This window comes from Coenobita brevimanus, chromosome 92 (genome assembly GCF_032717465.1).
Source record: "Coenobita brevimanus isolate Jiangsu-jjx chromosome 92, ASM3271746v2, whole genome shotgun sequence".
NCBI lineage: Eukaryota > Metazoa > Arthropoda > Malacostraca > Decapoda > Coenobitidae > Coenobita > Coenobita brevimanus.
The window spans coordinates 14989945-15009379 of record NC_137045.1 but is presented as its reverse complement, the minus strand read 5'-3'; the positions used below and the strand labels follow the sequence as shown (position 1 = coordinate 15009379).

General features: G+C 40.9%; 1 protein-coding gene across 1 annotated transcript in view; it reads left to right on the top strand.

Moving 5' to 3' along the window:
* The window catches only part of LOC145412261 (mediator of RNA polymerase II transcription subunit 25-like), a 38960-nt gene extending 20325 nt beyond the window's left edge, over positions 1-18635 (top strand). The window contains exons 9-17 of the mRNA XM_080282211.1: positions 1672-1827; positions 2395-2617; positions 3235-3397; positions 4097-4264; positions 7697-7817; positions 11336-11425; positions 13869-14107; positions 17166-17339; positions 18250-18635. Of these exons, the coding sequence (XP_080138337.1) occupies positions 1672-1827; positions 2395-2617; positions 3235-3397; positions 4097-4264; positions 7697-7817; positions 11336-11425; positions 13869-14107; positions 17166-17339; positions 18250-18522 (1607 nt within the window). The 3' untranslated portion in view covers positions 18523-18635. The remainder of the gene's footprint in view (positions 1-1671; positions 1828-2394; positions 2618-3234; positions 3398-4096; positions 4265-7696; positions 7818-11335; positions 11426-13868; positions 14108-17165; positions 17340-18249) is intronic.
* Positions 18636-19435: the final 800 nt, after the last annotated feature.

Below are 19435 nucleotides of genomic sequence, written 5' to 3'. Positions count from 1 at the left end.
CCAGGCACCTCAAAATGATCGGATCTTGAATTTGGCTCTCTATTGTATTTTGTTTTTCTCTTGGAGGGAACTGTTACTGCGGGCTCATGGCCTTTGGTTCCTTCTTCCTCGCATAAAAAAAAAAAAAAAAAAAAAAAAATTCATATTCCTTCACTTTATGCAATTTTCCGACTATTTTATTTTGTTTTTGGAAAAAGTACTCTATACAGCACTCACTCCAAACATATTTGTAATAATATAAGTAGTGATGAGTTCACCAATACAAGTGATGTACTGAGCTGGTAGGAAATATTACGTATCATTTCGGCCATCCAGGAAGTGTTATCTGCCTTGTATGCCTACTGTGTCGTTACACTTGTATATGTTCACTAATTTATATATACTCGTATATTTCAGATTCAGGTATAGTACTGTATTGATTGCAGTATTGTACAGTATGCAGTACTCTCTGCAAACAGTTGTAATACCATAAGTGGTGATGACAGTGTTCACCAATATATTTAAGGTACTGTGTGGGTTGTTGAGTGCTGTGAAGAGTATGTACGAGGGAGCTAGGGTTACGGTGCGAGTGGATGGTGAGCTGAGTGAGTTCTTTGATCTCAGTGTGGGACTGAAACAGGGTTGTGTGATGTCTCCATGGCTATTTAATATATACATGGATGGGGTTGTAAAGGAGGTGCAGGGTAGGGCAGTGGATGTGGGGGTGGCTCTAATGAATGAGGGTGAGATTTGGAAGCTTCCGGTGTTGCTGTTTGCTGATGATACAGTATTGTTGAGTGAAGATGAATGGGAGTTGCAAGGTTTGGTGAATGAATTTGGGACAGTGTGTGGGAGGAGGAATCTGAAAGTTAATGTAAACAAAAGTAAAGTTATGGTGTTTGAGAGGAATGAAGTCACAGAGTGTGCAGTGAGGTTGGATGGTGAGGATATGGAGAATGTGAGTGCATTCAAGTACTTGGGTAGTGTGATGAGTAAGGATGGAACTTTGGGGGATGAAGTGCGTGAAAGGGCACAGCAGGGAAGGAAGTCGTTGGTACACTGAAAGCAGTGATAAGAAATAGGGAGATGAGTATGGAAGTTAAGAAGTCACTGCATGATAGTATTGTGATCCCTACCCTGACGTATGGAAGTGAGGCATGGACCTTGCAAGAGGGGAACAAGTCAAGAGTGAGAGCAGTGGAAATGAGTTACTTGAAAGGAGCATGTGGAGTGACGTGGAGGGACAGGTTGACGAATGAAGAAGTGAAGGAACGCTGTGGGGTGGATGTGGATGTGGTTGAGAAGATTAGGAGAAATACCCTGAGGTGGTTTGGACATGTGGAGAGAATGGAGAATGAAAGACTGACTAAGAGGGTGTATGTAGGTAAGGTGGAGGGAGGGAGAGGGAGAGGTAGACCGAGGATGAGGTGGAGGGATGGAGTTGAGAGGTATATGAGGGAGGGGGGGGTGAGTTTGGGGGAGGGTAGTCAAATGGTGGGCGACAGAGTGACTTGGAGGCGTTTTGTCTGCGGCCACCCTTTGCGGGATTAGGGCGTCGGGCTATAGATAGATAGATAGACTGTGTGGGTAGGTTTTTGATTATTCGGTAAATCCAATATCTCGGCATCATCCCGGTCCCATAGATGCCGAATGATGGGACTTTTACTGTAAATAGTTCACTCTTTATCACAGAGGCAACGGCCACAACAGGAGGGGGAGGTGCAACCTGGCCAGGTAATGTTGGTCCACGTCCACCCACCATGCCACCCATGGTCAACCAGCAGCCACAGCAGGCTGTCCCTGCAGACTCCATGGGGGGACCTAAACCTCAGCCAGGCTCAGTGCAAAGTCAGTTCTTATGTTTTGCACTTGTATTGTACTCTATTCCTATTAACTTGGTATAAAATTGCCATTTCTACATCTTGAATACTGAACTATAATGAGATTAACACTGGAAAGTGGTGCTAGTCACAAAGAAGTGCTATAGAAGGGATATATGGATGTACTGTTGTTGAGTTTTCCCACTGAGCAGTGGAAAATAAGGTGCAAAAGGATGAAAATTCTTACTACTGGTAGTTAAAGTGAATAAAGTTTAGTGCTGTACTTTCAAGCATAATATGAAAAAGATCTAGTATTAAATATCCATTCATGTAATGCAGTCCTTATTGTAAGTTAGGGATGTGTTCTAAAATACCATGGCTTCTCCGTAAACTTTGCGTTGTAAATCAGAAGAAACTGGCATATCAGTATGGCGGCAATGGAACTTTATTTGGCAGTTGTTTTCTAATTTACTGAAAACATCAGAGCAAAATATGTTAAAATAGTTGGCATAATAAGTGCTCACTGTAGTTGCAGACATATGAAAAAGGCATGGAATACATAATATTAAAAATGATCCAACTGTTTCTGTGGCAGATATGGATGCAACCATCATAGGCCCACCTCAGGGACCTCTTCAGGGAGCTGGAGGGTCTGGGCCTGGTGTGGGTCAGGTGGGTATAACTCCTCCCAACCAGCGGCAGGTGGTGTGGCAGGGTGCACTGGAGTGGCAAGAAAAGAAGACTGACAACAATGGCAGAGTGGTGCACCAGGTCACATGTAAAATGACCTCGCTTGTGGTCAACGGGGAACCAGAAGTGTAAGTCATGGCCCTGTTGAGAACGGATACGGGAGAGAAATTATTATCCATGTACCCTAATTTGACCGTAATAACCTATTCGTATCTCTCACAACTAAGACTCATTGATATTGATGCAACCATGATGTAGTATTCAGGTTGACCGAGTTCCCCAGTTCTGTCAGGTATAAGCAAATTGATTATAGTGGTCTAATAGTTAAAATGACCTAGTCATTGTTTCAGTCTTCCATAAGTTTGATCCCCCAAAGGTAACTGTAGGCATCAGTCATGTAATGCCACCTAGAGGGAGGGATGGGTACTGAACTGTGGTAGATTATCCTTGGGGCCCCAGCACCTCAAAGAGGGTAGAATGGGATTGGTGGCTATTGTTGCCACTAGTACAGTGTTTCCTGCATGGTGTAGTTTTGGTGTATAGAAAAAAGGAAGATTCAGTTCTGTTGAACACCCTCATAATGATTACAGTACTATGCTTTCAGAAGTAAAAGTAATGGAATTTCAAACCATATACAGTACTCTGTTTACAGTACTGGTATTTATTTATTGAGCTGCATCCCATCTTTAGATGAGAACAAGGATTGAACTGATGATAAAAATAATGATGATTTTTTTTCTTACAGGAAGGCAGACCATTGGTCACAGACACTTATTATGCAGATGATTCCAAAGCACATCCTTGGGAACATTGGCAACACTTTTTTCAAGAATGTCAAGACTGTCATGTTTTTGCCAGATCAGAGTCATGCTCTGGAAATTCTCACCAACTTCCTGTTTCGAGGAATGGTAAATATCGTAAGCTAGAATAATGACTGAATGGTACAAAAGAGTATGTTTTGAGTATGGATGTGACTGCTTGTGGTGAAAATGTATATACTGTAATGGATGTTAAGTTCCAAGGGGTGGTTGGGGTTGATTGCTCCTGCAATGCCACTCAGGGATGAGTGAGGCTGGTCACTCTCATCTTAAATGTCGGGACCAACAGCTTAGCCTCGGGCTCCTACGCTCCTCATGGGGCAGTGTAGGATTGGATGAGGGATGGATGGATGGATGTTAAGTTAAAGGTGAGAGGAGGCATGGAAAGCAAAGATGGTTGTATGTTGTACGTGGGAGTGTGAGAGAGTGAGGTATGGAACTTCAAGCAAGTACATTGATGAAGGTAAAAATGCATGGTTGAAAATACAGGGTGGTCCATATATAATGTTCCTCTTTCACTCTGCCGGGCAGTTGCTCATGTTTTGTGGGGATGTCTCAGTCAGCTTTATCATTAACTGTCCTGTATCGTCTGTTCATTTCTTACTCCAACTGCCACACCCACACCCATGGTCCCACACCAGCCAACTCAGCCATCCCTTCAGAACACAAAATACTGCCAGTTGAGTTTCTAGTGGACTACCATTTATGAGATACCTTGTAATGGAGACATGCATAGGAGACCTCCAAAAACTCATGAGATCACAACCTTAACTGTGACCCAACTTCCAGGCTGGTTGTGTTCATGTATCGCATGCATCACCTCACCAGAGTGATGTCAAGGTGATCATCCTCCTCTACTCCAGTGAGAAGAAGGCCTACGTTGGCTTCATTCCCATCGATCAGTTCTCTTTTGTCAACAAAATCAAGAGTGTCATTCAAAGTGCTCGCAAAGGCCAGGTAAGCAATAGTTTTCATATGTGTGTTGGATTAAGGCTGGTCTCATTTTTTTATTCCTACAGTCCGGTTATTCTTTCTGTTACTCCATCTCTCCTGGTCTCCTTCATTCTTTTCTGCCGTCAATTGATTATATTCAGCATAACATCTCTTCCCTTGTCGCCAGTCCAGAACGTATCCCCAGTTTGCCTTAGCTGACAGTCTGGCACTTACATGCTTTCCCCACATAACTGTTACAGTTATGCCATCCAACACACTTGGGAAGCATAGATAGTATATCTTATGCTTAGCCAGTACTGGATTTTCCATCACTGCGGAGGGTTGTCCATCTACTTTTATGTCACCATGGAAGGTTGTTAGCCAGTCTCTTCTCATTCAACTACCAGTGCTTACTTAGCCTACTCTCTTTCCTTTCTTTATTTCTTTTTTATTATTTTACATTTTGCTACTGTAAGATAATCATTGTAAGAGAAATCTTTATTGATGGAATGAATGAATGAACAAAAAATGTCTCCATTAACCCATTTAGTGGTGCATAGAGATATTTAATTTTGAAGGTTTTAGATATATTATACATAAGCACACTCAACATTAGAGGTCACCCCTAACTTGAGTAAAATCAATTCTTGGTAGCCAGAGTAAAATGAAACCAATACTACAGGGAAAATGCTGATTTATTATCTCCAAAGAATATGGTTATCATTGCCATGAGCTTTTAGTTTTTCAGTATAAGTCTATCCATGATGGTCAAAGCACCTGGTGGTTTAGGGGATAGAACATCCACTGGAGTGATGACTTTGAAATGAACTTAGATTTGATTCCTCAATAGGTGACTGGAAAGTTTTTGATTATGTAACACCAGAGAGGGAAGTAGACTGGTCACAGGCCCATACACTTTGAAGGAGGTCAGTGAGATTAGATATTGGCTGTTACTATTTTCTTTCCTGCTTCCCTTCATGATGGCTCTGCATAGTATGCCAAGTCTCATATATTTTATTGTTCCTTCTGTATTGTAAATGGCTGTAAAACTTTTACTTGAATGCACTTATAATCAGTTGACTTTTTAAATATATGAGACTCTGGGCATAGACTTGCCTGCCTATTCCCAAAGGTCCAGCAATCTTCCAACATGCCACACATATTTTTGGTGTGGATATCCACCGTTCATGCTGAATATTTGCTAGGACTGTAATCTCCTGTAATAGTATTAGCTGGGGTGTTTTTATGATATGTCACTGGGTCTTGTAGATAATCAGTAGAGTCTGTTTTAATTATTTTTTTACAAATCAGAATATTTCCTGCCTCAAACCTGGAATCACTCTTGTAGCCTTTCAGACAGATAACTACTTCTCAAACCACATGATCACCACGCAATCATAGTGACATGGCTGTGTGACTTTTACTAACTGTTATACCTGTATTATAAACATTATTCTTTGTAACTGATATTAAGGTGATTGGAACCATGCACCCTCCACCTCCTGAAGCATTTGTTGTTTTGGTTTAGATATGAGATATACAGTTTGGTTCAAATAATTTTGTAGTGTTAGCAAATGGCTACCCTAATCTTTAAATGAGGAGAAAAGTCATAATGATGATGATGATGATGATGCCAAGATAAGAGAAAATAAGAAATGGCAGACAGAAAAACTTACGATGGATGCATTAATCCATCCATCATCCAATCCTACGTTGCCCCATGAGGAGCATGGGAGCCCAGGGCTAGGCAGTTGGTCCTGACATTTAAGATGAGTAACCAACCTTACTCATCCCTGAGTGGCATTATGTGAGCAATAAACCCCAACCACCCCTTGGATATAAACCTTCACCGGCTCAATCCGATTGGAGCATAATAATTACCCACTAAACCACCAGGCGCCAAAATTTGGTTATATGGTTACCACCCAGCATACTAAATGGTTTCCTGGTGTACAGGAAACCAATTGGCTTGTCACTCAGTGTAGAGTCACCCACAGGCAGAAGGAAGAGGAAAGAATGAAGGAATGAAAGACAGAAGAGGGAGTGTAAAGTCACCCGTAGGCAGAAAGACGGGGAAAGACTGAAGGAAAGAAAGATGATGGAAGGAAAGAAGGATGGAGGAGAGGAAAGGGCAGACACCCGAGAGCAACACTATATTGAGTGAGTGGATGGTGAGTGCCCCCATCTACCACAGAAAGAGAGAAAATCTGAAGTGTAATAAAGCTTGTGGAAATGATAGGTTAAGGCTGAAGGAAATGAGTGAGTTTCTAAATGAATGAAGTTAAAAAAAAAAAAAGGTCAGGAATAACACGACGACTGATGTAACTGAACCAAAATAGTGTTTGTTAAGTCGTCGTCGTCGTCATCGTCATCGTCATCATCATCATCATCAGTATCATCATCATCATCATCATCATCATCATCATCATCATCATCATCATCCAGACCTCCTTTCCCACCCAGGGGCAGGGTGAGCAGTGTCCAGACAGCCCAAATTTGCCCAGTCCAGTGGGCCACACTTCCATTCACTCATCATTCAAGCCTCCGGAATCCTGGCTCTATCGGATATGCCAAAAACATGGCAGTTGTTTTTAGTGTTTACGAACATTGTCAAAATGGGTAAGAAGAGACACAGTTACACTATATGATAGTGACATAGGATTAGCAACAAATGAGAAAAGTGGGATGGAAGATGTTGTAGGAAAACATTGAAGGTAATGAAAGAGAGAAGAAAACAGGACTATAAGTATGGGTATTTGAAACAGAGGGGTAAATAAGTGATAAGAGAATCCAAAAAGGGAACTTATGATGAGGTGATCAGTACAGAAATGATAAAAAGCATATACAGTATATTATGACCAGACTGACTGCTACTAAAACAGGAACAGCTCATCATGGAAGTGAAGGCCATCAGTTATTGCTATGGTGATTGACCGTAACAAATGCAAATGACAGATAAGAGACTTGGCATGTAGCCATGTGAGCCCACACACTCAGCATTGGTGTGTGGTTGTTTTGCCAGAAGTCTCAGGTTGAAGGAGAGCGTCAGACAATGCACGATGATTTAAATCCAAGAGCTGGCTGGAGGTTTTATGCCATGCAGCAGCTGCTAGGGATATAAGATGGTTTCCAGCTTTCCAATGGCATGTTGATCTGGACTGGGGTATGGTAACCAACCTTGACCCTCATATGCCCTGGTTCCTTTTGGGTCTCTAGTGGGGTAATAAAGGATTGAAGCAAGCCAAATGTGTACATGTAGGAAGAAATATGGAAGGCAAAGTTTGGAACTCAGATGTTACTGTGCTAGAGGTTGATGATTAAAAGGTAGATAGACAGTCTTTTAGTATTCTGGCAATCATTCACAAGCTAGAGGATGTAGTCACTTGAGGTGTAGATAAGTAATGATGATTTATAATGACTTTGACAATGGCTAGATATCCTATTTCTCATTTATAGCAGATGTCGGGTGGGATGATGGGCGCAGGTGTGAGTGGTCCTGGAGGAGTGCCGGGTCCTGGAGCTCCTCATATGGTGGTTCCAGGCAGCACTGGCTTACAACAGCTTTCATCCACACCAGGTATGTCTCACAACATCCACTAGATGCCAAGGGGACCTTAAACAGAACACACTCATTCCTTTTTGTGGTATGTTGTTCAGTATAATCTATACTGTACATTGTATGGACCTCATACAAAACATGGCTTCCTCTTCTTAATGCTACAGTCACTGTCCATACCATTCCTTCTGGATGTCACTACATCATAAGAACTTCTTACAAAACACATACACTCACTCCATTCTCTGATATGCCATGTCACAGTCATACACCATAGGAACCTCACACAGTATATGCAAACACATACCTTTTTATTATATTACTCTCTCTCTCTCTCTCTCTCACACACACACACACACACACACACACACACACACACACACACACACACACACACACACACACACACACACACATCGCTCGCTGGTGCAGTGGTAACGCTCTCGCCTGCCAACTGGTGGACGGGAGTTCGCGCCTCGCTCAGGTTGCGAAAAGTTTCACTGACGAAGTGGGTGGTTACTGTCCCCCTTGAGCAAGGGGATGGGTGTGTGCGTGTGTGAAGGTCACAGCCTTGCCCTTAGATCGGACTATATGAGCTCTCAGCTCCCTTCCGGGAGGGTAAAAGCTGACGATCACGACCATCAAGTGATCCTGACCGACCCGGTGAATTACACACACACACACACACACACACACACACACAAAAGATACCATAGGGACCTCATGCAATACATATTACACCCTCCTGTCTCCATATGTCACTCCACATACACACCCTCCCTTTCCCCCATAAAGAAGATAATGGACTGCACGAGAAGGTTAGCTTAGTGAAGCGCCATTACCATGAGACCCATACACAGATACCCTATACTGGGTATATGTTTCGGCATAATGCTTTATTTACAACATGAAGCTGAACATGCACACATACATTCCCTCACACTGCAGTCAGTCACACATATGTTGATGTATCACTTTAATTATTGTTGAAGTGGAAGTGCATCTGTATCAGCAGTTTGTGTGTGTGTGTGTGTGTGTGCAACTTTACACTGTTCGTTGTGTGTATGCCTGCGTGCTTGTTTATTTTTCTTGTGTTGTTAATTTTGCATGGGTTTGAGTTTACTAGAGTTCTTATGTTTGGTGTCCCACAATTAATAGTACACTACTCATTTCCTGGTTTGTGTTGTATAGCACAGTTTATATTTGGATACATACTCACATATTTATCATTCTATAGATTTTATTTTCAGGAAAGGGATTCTGGGCAGATGTTCAGCCATCATGAGTTAAGCATCAATGGCATCAGTTTAGTATAAAATGAGAGGTGAATGAAGAATTAATGATTGCTTTGACATTATTAACATAAGAGCAGTGTAATAAAATGGGAAGACTTTAATATTACTGTAGTGAATAGTGTTTTTATTATGGGGTAAGCATTACTGTTAGATATAGCAATGCAGATACCTGGTAAATACATAATGTACAGGTATAAGAAATTCATATTAGGTATATGAATTTTAAAAAAGTAAACTGTTAAGGTTTAGTAGTAGATACTAATTGCAGTTATGTAATTATTTCTTTATTCTTTGCAGAATACTAGCCATTACGACAGTGTCTTTAATTAAACAAAATTTTGTTTAGTAGTTCCATACTTAGCACATTTCAAGCACACATTTTGAAGTTGGTATAGAAGTACTTTTGACCAAAATACAGTAATATGCCAGTTTCCTCATCGACTGGTCAGTATGGTACCATACTTGTAAAGGTACTATTAAAGCTTGCCATGGTGGAGTGTCACCAGATGATTTGGTCAGATCACGTGGTGAAGGTGATGATTTTTTTGGATTTTGAATTAGTAATGGTATTTCAATTATATACTCTGCTACTAATGATAGTTTTCAGTAGTGATACAGATTGTGCATAGTCTTAATTTCATATATTTAAATGTTAATCATATTCATTCATTTTAGAGTTTATCATCTTGAGTGAATGATGCTCATTTTATGCATTGTTTTGACTTTTTTTTTTTTTTTTTTTTTTTTTTTTTAACCTTGCTTTCAGTTTTGCACCTGATGTGCTCTTTTAGTAATGTGTTTTTTACTGATGCCTTTTTTGTAATATAGGAAAATACAGAAGTAGGAGGAGGAATGCTATAGAAGAGGAAATGGTAATACTGTTAAAATACCATAGGTGAGGTGGAGAGTATCACCATATTGCTTAAAAGGATGGATATCATCATTAAACTTTTCATTGTGGTTTGGCCCTATGGAACAAATGAAGAGTGACATTTGCTAAAAGCCTGTATAGGAGTGGGATTGTTGGGAGAAAAAAGAAATCAAGCATATGTGAGTAGGGTGGTAGAAAGAAAGAAACAGATGAGACAGGGGTGGTTGGAAGAAGAAGGAAATGAGAGTGCATGGGTGGGGTGGTTGGAAGAAGGAAGAGATTAAAGTTCAGGAGAACTGGATGGTTGGAAGAAGATAAGAAATGAGAGTGGGATGTTTGAAATGAGTTAAGGAATATGAGTAGGATTTTTAGAAAAAGGAAGAGGTGAAAGTGTACGAGAGTTTCATCCATCCATTCATCATCCAATCCTATGTTGTCCCATGAGGAGCATAGGAGCCCGGGGCTAGGCAAGTTGGCCGAAGAGATGATAATCAAACAGTCTCAAGAAGAATGAACTGGAAGTGTATGAGAGTGGAGTGGTGGGAAGAATAATGAGACTAGAGTGTATGAGAGTGGGTTGATTGGAAGGAAAAAGAGATGTAGATGAGGAAAAGGGTAGAAGGATAAGACTCGAGAGTATACTTGAATTAGAGAAGATGGTGTTTTGTGAAAAGAGGGCATGTTATTTAGTAGGGACAAAAATACCTGGATGTCTTTTTGCCTAGGACACTCCTCATTGAATGTGATAGTTGATAAAAAGGTTAGAGATGCTGCAAGAGGTTGTGGTGTAGTTCAGGTTAATAGCCAGCAGGTTAGACTGAAAATAAGTTAAGAATGGCCTTCATCCTTCTTTGGAGCAGAGTTGATGAATGCAGAGAAGGGAGAGTAAAAACAGAGACTGTAGTTACATATAGCCATGCAATAAAAGAGTATATGGAAATGTACCAATAGGTGTTAGTGAATGGAGGAGTGCATTATAGATGAACAGTAGAGAAAATGTAAGTGACATGTACAGGAGCAAAAGTGACATTGCATCATCAGAGGCATAAGGATATCAAAGTTTTAAACGAGCAGAGGAGTGTAGCAATTGCAGAAGTACGGTACATTGAAGGGGTTGGGAGATAGTAAGTGGTAACGCAAAGTAGTTCCAGTCATGTAAAAGTTTTAGAACTGTTGTGTTACAACAAGTGGCAACAAAAACTGTATCACGGACATCATAGGTATAAAGGAGCATTATGAAGCTGTAGGTGAGAGCAGGTAGTATCTAAAGTAACATCTGGCAGTAGGTGTGTAAAAAAGCATGTTAAAGGTAGAGGTCAGAGCAAATGGTAACAGAAACCGATACTGGGTAACACTTGAGAGTCTGTTGGCAGGTGCGGGTATGAATGTAATGCCCACCCAGAGTATGATCATCCAGCAGAACCCGCAGCTCACCCAGGCCCTCAGTCAGCCCATTAGTCAAGGTATATCACACTCATCCACTGTCATCTCTCCCTTCAGTACTGTACTTCTTTCTGGTGCCCCTTTCCTGTAACCTGTTCCAGTGCTTTGTTCCTTTATCCCCTAAGTATTACCCCCTCCCAGCTCCCCCTGAATCTTGTGAACATGTCACACTCATCCGCTCTCGTCTATCCTTGTTGGTACCCCATTCTAGTACCCATCTCATGGTCTTGGGCACATTTCCATCCTTTAGTGTCTGTATTTTAACTTTTCTTTCAGCATTTCTCAGGTCATCCAGTCTGTAAAAGATTACTGTATGTATACAATCATACAGTCAGTGTATAATTTTGTAGCTGCTGTTATCCCTTTGATCATTTGAAATATGCATCCTGTAAGTTAGCTGCAAATCAGCTACCCATTCCAATCTAAGCATCTTGTCAAGACTGAGCATTTCATCCAGGAAGAATTGTGGCATCTGGTTGGTTTCCTAACCTTATGAATATGCCTGCCACAAAATCTGTTATAACTTTCCTTTGCTTCTTATTGCCTCCTTTTCTTTCATACTAAATATGAAATATTTTGTCTCTGATTATCTTACATTCATGAGTACTCTTAGATGTTCTTCACAATAATCTTTTTTTTTTTTTTAACTTATTTACTTCTTTTTTTTAAGTCACTGTAAGTCATTGAATGCTACATTTAAAATTCTTTCCTAGTCCCTTGTTTACTTGTGCAACAGAAGGTATAGAAAAATTTGATTGGAAGGCTCAATATGTAAAGACAGTATATCCATGCATTAACAAAAGTTTGCTGTAGCACATACACATAATCATTAATAGCAGAAAAAGGATGAATTCATCATTTGCTCTCTGTATCAGTTTCTCTATTTCATATTACTGTATCAGTAAATGTAGCAAAAAAAAAAAAAATGCATACCTTCTTCCACCATTGATTACTATTTTTGTCTAACAAAAGTCAGTTTACTTTTTTTTTTCTTTCTTTTTTTCTTTTTCCCCCCAAAAGTAGGCTTTTGATATTTTATCCATGCCTTTGGGTGATTATGGAGTTGATCGTAAATCTGAGCTGCTTACGTGTACTGTATCCCAAAAATATGCTGGAAGTCTAGCTCATTTGTTGTAAAGAACATGTTTTTACTTAATGCATATCAGTTTAAACAGTCATTTGATTTTTGTTGTACTTAAAGATGTTTTGGCATTTTATCATACTGCTAGAATTTATAGTTGAGCAAGTTAGATTATATCTTTATCTATAATCATAAATGTTTCTGCAACCTTATAGCAGAAATGTTATACAGTTGTTTATGTTATTGTGTACCATATATTGCACCAGTATATGATCTTTACTATAGCCCATCCAGAGTACAGTATATCCCTTTCCCAGTTTTGCTGTTTGTGAAGGTATGTTGCTGTTGTTGTTGCTGCGTTTGTTAATTTTATTTAGTTTCATTTCATTTTGGTTTATTAGTGGCATCATATAACCTCTCTGCTGCACTAGAGTATGGATGAGAGCATATGGGTGAGAGAATATGATGTTTCTGATACAGAATATAACCCTCTTTGCTTCACCCCTGAATTTAATAGAATACAGTAGTAGGAAACTTATCGAGGCATATTGATTTGCTTATTTAGTGATCCATGTTGTCCAGAACACTGATTTGTGCTGACTGCTAACCCATATATGCAGTATAGGCTATATCCAGTACTTTTATGACAGGACAGTGTAGTTCAAACATTTAGTAAAGAATGTATTGATGAAGTGATGTTGGAGTCCTTATAAACGATATGATTCGATATGATCTTTTACTCTCTGTCTGGCAGAATAAAATATTCAAATCACGTCATGGCTCGCAAAAGATTTATAGTAATCACTTGTAAACCTTTCTTGGTTAGTGGTCTCACTCAGCTAAGTAAAATAATTTGGTGCTAGTCAGAAAAAATACCTATGTAACATCCTGCCCTACAGCACAAGTGGTTTAAAGGCACAAGTATTATGTGTCACAGCATCTGGTGTGCGGCAGTTGGTGAGTAATGCTATTCTTTTTTTACTCTATCGTGGCATAAAATTCCTATCTCTTCATCTTGATTGATGACCTGAAAGAACAGATTAACACTAGATTATGATAAGTTACAAACAAGTACTATGGAAAGTATGCAGACTGGTAGCATTGTCTCTTTGTGACAGACCTATATGAAATATGCTGCAAAAGGACGAAAATCTTGGCCATGTTAGAGTAAAAACAGTATAGTTAGCATCTTCAACTCACACATACTTAACTAACTTGCATTGTGGCCATTCTGTCTCTTCAGTAGACACATAGTGGGCTGGATGATAATTTTACTACTGACTCCAGCCACACAACTAAACTTGCATTGTGGCTAGACTGTCTTTTCATTAAACATTTTATGAGCAAGAGTACTATATAATGGTGCTGACCCCACCCTTCAGCTGGCAACACACTGCTGGCTGGCGGTCAGATGTCTCAGATGGGGACAGGGGTGGTGACGCAAGGCATGGGACAGCAGGGGCCAGGGACAGGTCAGGTTAATGTCCAGATGTCCACCGGGCCATCTGTCCTGGCAACGCAGCTAACCACCAGACCCACCCTCAGTATCCAGCAGCAGCAGCAACAACAGCAACAACAGCAGCAGCAACAGACAGAAATGCTACAGATGCGACAGAATCAGGTGAGTCAGTGTGTAGGTCTGATCTTATGCCTATCTATCTATCGCCAGACGCTTCAATCCTGTTTGGGGTGGCCACAAACAAATCGCCTCCAAGTTGCCCTGTCCCCTGCCATTTCACTGCCCTGCTCCCAACTCACACCCCCCTCTCTCATATACCTCTCCACCCCATCCCTCCATCTCATCCTCTGCCTCCCCCTCCCTCTTCCCCCCCTCCACCTCACTCACATACACTCTCTTCGTCAGTCTTTCACCCTCCATCCTCTCCACATGGCCAAACCACCTCAGTGTGTTCCTCATAACGCTTCCTATCACATCCACATCAACACCACAACGCTCCTTTATATCCGCATTCGTCAGCCTGTCTCTCCATGTGACTCCACAGCCTCCTCTTAAATAACTCATTTCCACTGCTCTCACTCTTGACTTGTGTCCTTCCAACAACGTCCAAGCTTCACTTCCGTACGTTAGAGTTGGTATCACAATACTGTCATGTAGTAACTTTTTCACTTCCATGCTCACTTCCCTGTTTCTTATCACTGCTTTCAAAGAACCAGCAACCTTTCTTCCCTGCTGTACCCTTTCAAGCACTTCACCCTCCAAACCTCCATCCTTACTCATCACACTACCCAAGTACTTAAACGTACTCACATTTTCCAATTCCTCACCATCCAACCTCGCTATACATTCACTGACTTCACCTCTCTCAAAGACCATCACTTTACTCTTCCCTACATTCACCTTTAGATTCCGTTTCTTACACACTCTCTCAAACTCATCCACCAAGCCTTGCAGCTCCCCTTCATCTTCACTCAACAACACAGTATCATCTGCAAACAACAGTACAGGGAGTTTCCAAACACTATCCTCTCTCACCAGGGCCACTCCAACATCCATTACCCTACCTTGTACCTCTTTTATTACCCCATCCATGTACAGATTGAACAACCATGGAGACATGACACATCCCTGTTTCAAACCAACTTTCAAAGAGAAAAATTCACTTAGTTCACCATCCACACGCACTGCAGCCTTCGCACCATCGTACATACTCTTCACAGCATTCAACAACTTCCCATCTACTCCATATATTCTTAACACTTTCCAGAATCCTTGTCTATCCACCCTGTCATATGCTTTCTCCAAATCCATGAAAGCTGCATACAACTTCTTTCCCTTCTCTAGAAACTTTTCCACTAAAGATCTAAGAATGAATATCTGATCTACACAACCTCTTCCCTTCCTAAAGCCTCCCTGTTCTTCTCCAACTAATTTCTCTGTTCTTTCTCTAACTTTGTCAATAAGTATCCTACCATACATTTTTCCTATTATACTAAGAAGACAAATGCCCCTATGATTACCACACACTTCTTTTTCCCCTTTTCCTTTGTACAAGGGAATAATTATACCTGACTTCCAATCCTCTGGGACTCTACCTTCCTTCCAGGCCAATCTGCACATCTTCCACATCCATTCTACTACTATCTCTCCCCCATGCTTCAGCATTTCACCACACACTCCATCAATTCCTGGGGCTTTCCCCGATTTAACTTTCTTCATTGCTTCCACAACTTCTATCCTACTGATTTCTTCCTGTCTTCTTACCTCCCTCCTTCTCCCAGCCATTCCCCAGCCACTTATACTTGCATTACTTCCATCCTCTACATTCAACAATTCCTTAAAGTGTTCTCTCCTTCTGCTCACTTTTTCTCCCTTCTCCACTAGTAATCTACCATTTTTATCTTTCACTTCCCTGCTAACTTCACTTCCACCCTGTCTTACTCTTTTCACCTCTTTCCAGAACATTTTCTTACAGTCCCTCCACTTTACACTCAAATTCCTTCCAATTTCCTCATCCACTCTCTTCTTACTCTCTCTTACTAATCTTTTCACCTCTTTCTTTCTGCATATGACTCTCTCTTCCGCCTCTCAACTTCTTCCACGCCCCTGTTTCTCATCCATTCATTGTATGCTTTCTTCTTTTGTGCCACAGCCTGTTTCACCTCTTCAGTCCACCACACTGTTCCTTGCACCCCCCTCCGTCTTCTCTTCCTTCCACACACCACATCTTATGCCTGAATATCATTATACAGATTACTACTATGACCTGCAGTTACCTAGACCGAAGACAATAAAGACCCCATATGTAGATGAAACTTTTATTGTGTCATCATCCAAATCTATCTATCTGTCTATTTCCAGACACCTCATTCCCGTAAGGGGTGGACACAAACAAATTGCGTCCATGCCACCCTGTCCCCTGCCATTTCACTGCCCTTCCCCCAGCTCGCACACTCCTATCTGATATACCTCTTCATTCTATCCCTCCCTCTCCTCCCCTCCACCTCACTCATATACACTCCTCGTTAGTCTCTCACTCTCCATCCCCCCCACATAAGTCTCTTGCTCTCTATCTTTCCACATGGCCAAACCACCTTAGAGTATTTCTCCACATGCATTCTATCACATCCACATCCAAATGATACCATAAATTTTCTGCAGCATTTGTAAGTGCCAGCACCAGTTATTTACTCAACAGCTCTTGAAACTGTTAAGAAAAGGAGAAATGAACTCTGGTAGATATAATTTCATGTATTTTGTATAAGGCTTCAGTGATCTACAAGAAAGGGGTCTGAATAGAATTTCAGATGTAGATTGGAAGTGTATACAGAAGAAATATAATTTTTCTTAATGTAAGTTCTCAACATTAAGTGTATGATGTAGATTGGAAGTGTATACAGAAGAAATATAATTTTTCTTAATGTAAGTTCTCAACATTAATTGTATGTTTACAATTAAAAATGTCTAGGAGTCAGCCTTCTTATTGAAACTGTAGCACTTGGGTTCATGATGGCAAGCACCAGGAAAATGTATTTAGTATTGGGAAGTACCTTCCAGTGAAAGGATGAAGTTTGCCCTTGTTGAAGCTGCATTATTATAATGCTGTGTAACAACTCTGGGCAGCAAAAATCATTGCCTCAGTATCGTTGGTTACAATCTATTACAGTACTGTATGCTTCTATAACACTAATGACTGATTTTGTTGTGTTGGCATGATCAGCCTCAGCAACCACAGCAACACCACACAGCTATACGTCAGCAGTTGCAGCAACAGTTGCAGCAACGACCAGGTGGGCTAGGCATGGCAGGGGCAAACACAAGCCTAGGGCAGCCACGTATGATGCAGCCCACCATGGCTGCCACCTCTGGCCTCAAGCAGTTACTACAGCAACAGGTGAGTGTCTGGGTGAGTCACCAGATAGGAGCTGCAGTTTATATCTAGTTAGAATACAGCTAGGTCAGGGGGCTGACTGTGGTCAGGAAGCTTGATCTTTGACATGCTTGGTGTTTGCCAAGTAGCCTGCCAGGTCCTACCATTTGGGGCAAGACTTGGCTATTAAAGTGCTTGATGTGAGCTAGATTTGAATTTCAGATACTAGGCATAGGTCTGTAGCAGAGCCATTCAGTTAGCTAGGACACTGGACTCACAGTAGACTCCGTATAAGATACATACCGTCTTAGTTATATAAGTAGAAACCTTGGTGGTAGCAGATTAGAAGTCAGCTGAAAAAAGTCAAGCATTATAGAGTCACTGTTTGAGGGGCAGAGCTTGTGTCATGCCAGAAATATGAAAAGGTAGATTGACCATGCCTGGCAGCTGCAAAATAGGCTCATGTTAAAGACTGTTAGACTCACCGGAGATTGAATAATACTGTATTAGAAGGTTGATATGTTTGGAGAAGGGCAGAGCAAGCTCAAGGGCAGTACTGTAACAAATTTTACAGTTCAGGTAAGTCCACACCCCATGGCTCTTTGGAGTTTGGAAAGTTAGAAATGATTGCAGATATTAAGGAATAAGATGGTTACTGTAAACCAGCTTGAAAATCTTGTATCACAGTAGAGGTAAAGTAAGCAACACAGTTACCATCATCAATAGTGAAACATAACTTAAAAAAAAAAAAGTAAGTTAAACATAACTGAGGATCTATAATTGAGAAGCTGGACTGACTTACTCTCTCATTTTAATATGTAGTGACACCACCAGATATTTGCTAGTACTACCTTTTTTTTCCTCCCCTTTTGTTCTTCACTATCAGGTTAGCATTTGATAAGTAAAGAGTAATTTTTAAAACATTTATTAACAGCAACATGTAAGGCTTCAGCACCAGCAAGTCCAGCAACAGCAGCAACAACAGCAGCAACAGCAGCAACAACAGCAGCAGCAACAGCAGCACATAATCATGATGCAGCAACAGCAGGGCATGAGACCACAGATGGCAGGGCAGGGTCAGCAGGTGATGGGACAGGGGATTGGGCAGCAGGGTATGACTCAGGGCACACTGGGCCAACAGAACATGAACCAACAAGGTATTGGCCAACCACTTACAGATGGACCAGACTACCTGGACCTTCTCTGAACACAATGATAAATATAAAATATACATGGATATCTTTAACAGCCAATATTGTACTTCCCTCTTTGAGGTGTAGGGATCCCGAGGCTAAGCTACTGTAGTCCAGAATATTTAAAGGTAGGTGATGACAGGGATGCTACTCTCATTCCACACCAGACCAATGTTTGCAGAGTTGGTGCATATCTGTCTTGTACTGCCTGTTGATGCTACCACAAATAACTGACATCCTGGAACCAAAATTCTGTACAGTAGTTGCAATCTAGAGAAACTTTTGTACCCTATAGGAAGAGTGTATGGGCTCACAGCTCCTTGCCCTGCTTTTAATTCCACATTTTGCTTCCCAAAGTCACTACAAGGTACTGGCAGTCTTCTGTAAATATTTGGTTATTAACTGCATGTTTTGTTGATTGGAAATGTTCAGTCACCCCTGGGATGGAAATTACAGTCACTGAAAGCCTTAATATGGGAAAAGGCCATGTGTCTGCCAACAGTGTAATACACTGTGGTTAAGATCAGAAATTTTTGTTCTGCCATTTTTAAAAATATGATACAGTACAGTATCAGTATTGCAAATAAAGTTTAATGTAAGAGGTGTTGAGTCTGTCAGTATGATTACAGTACAGGTACCTGGTTATTTATGGACTCAGAATTACATGATCTGCAAACACCACAGCTCTTCACCTGCACACTGATCAGTGGCTTAGAGGGGGCTGGGTTTTGCTGTGACTGCTGGATAGTAATAAAACCTTTGCTCATAATTTATACGTTTCATTACCCTCAGTCATGCATGTTACACCTATATGGTATTATTCTTTTCCTTAGACTGCTCATGACAAAGAAAGTTCATCAAGGTATTATAGTTAATCAATTTTATTGTTCTTCCACATAATCAAGAGGTATTTTTTCAAAGCTGCAT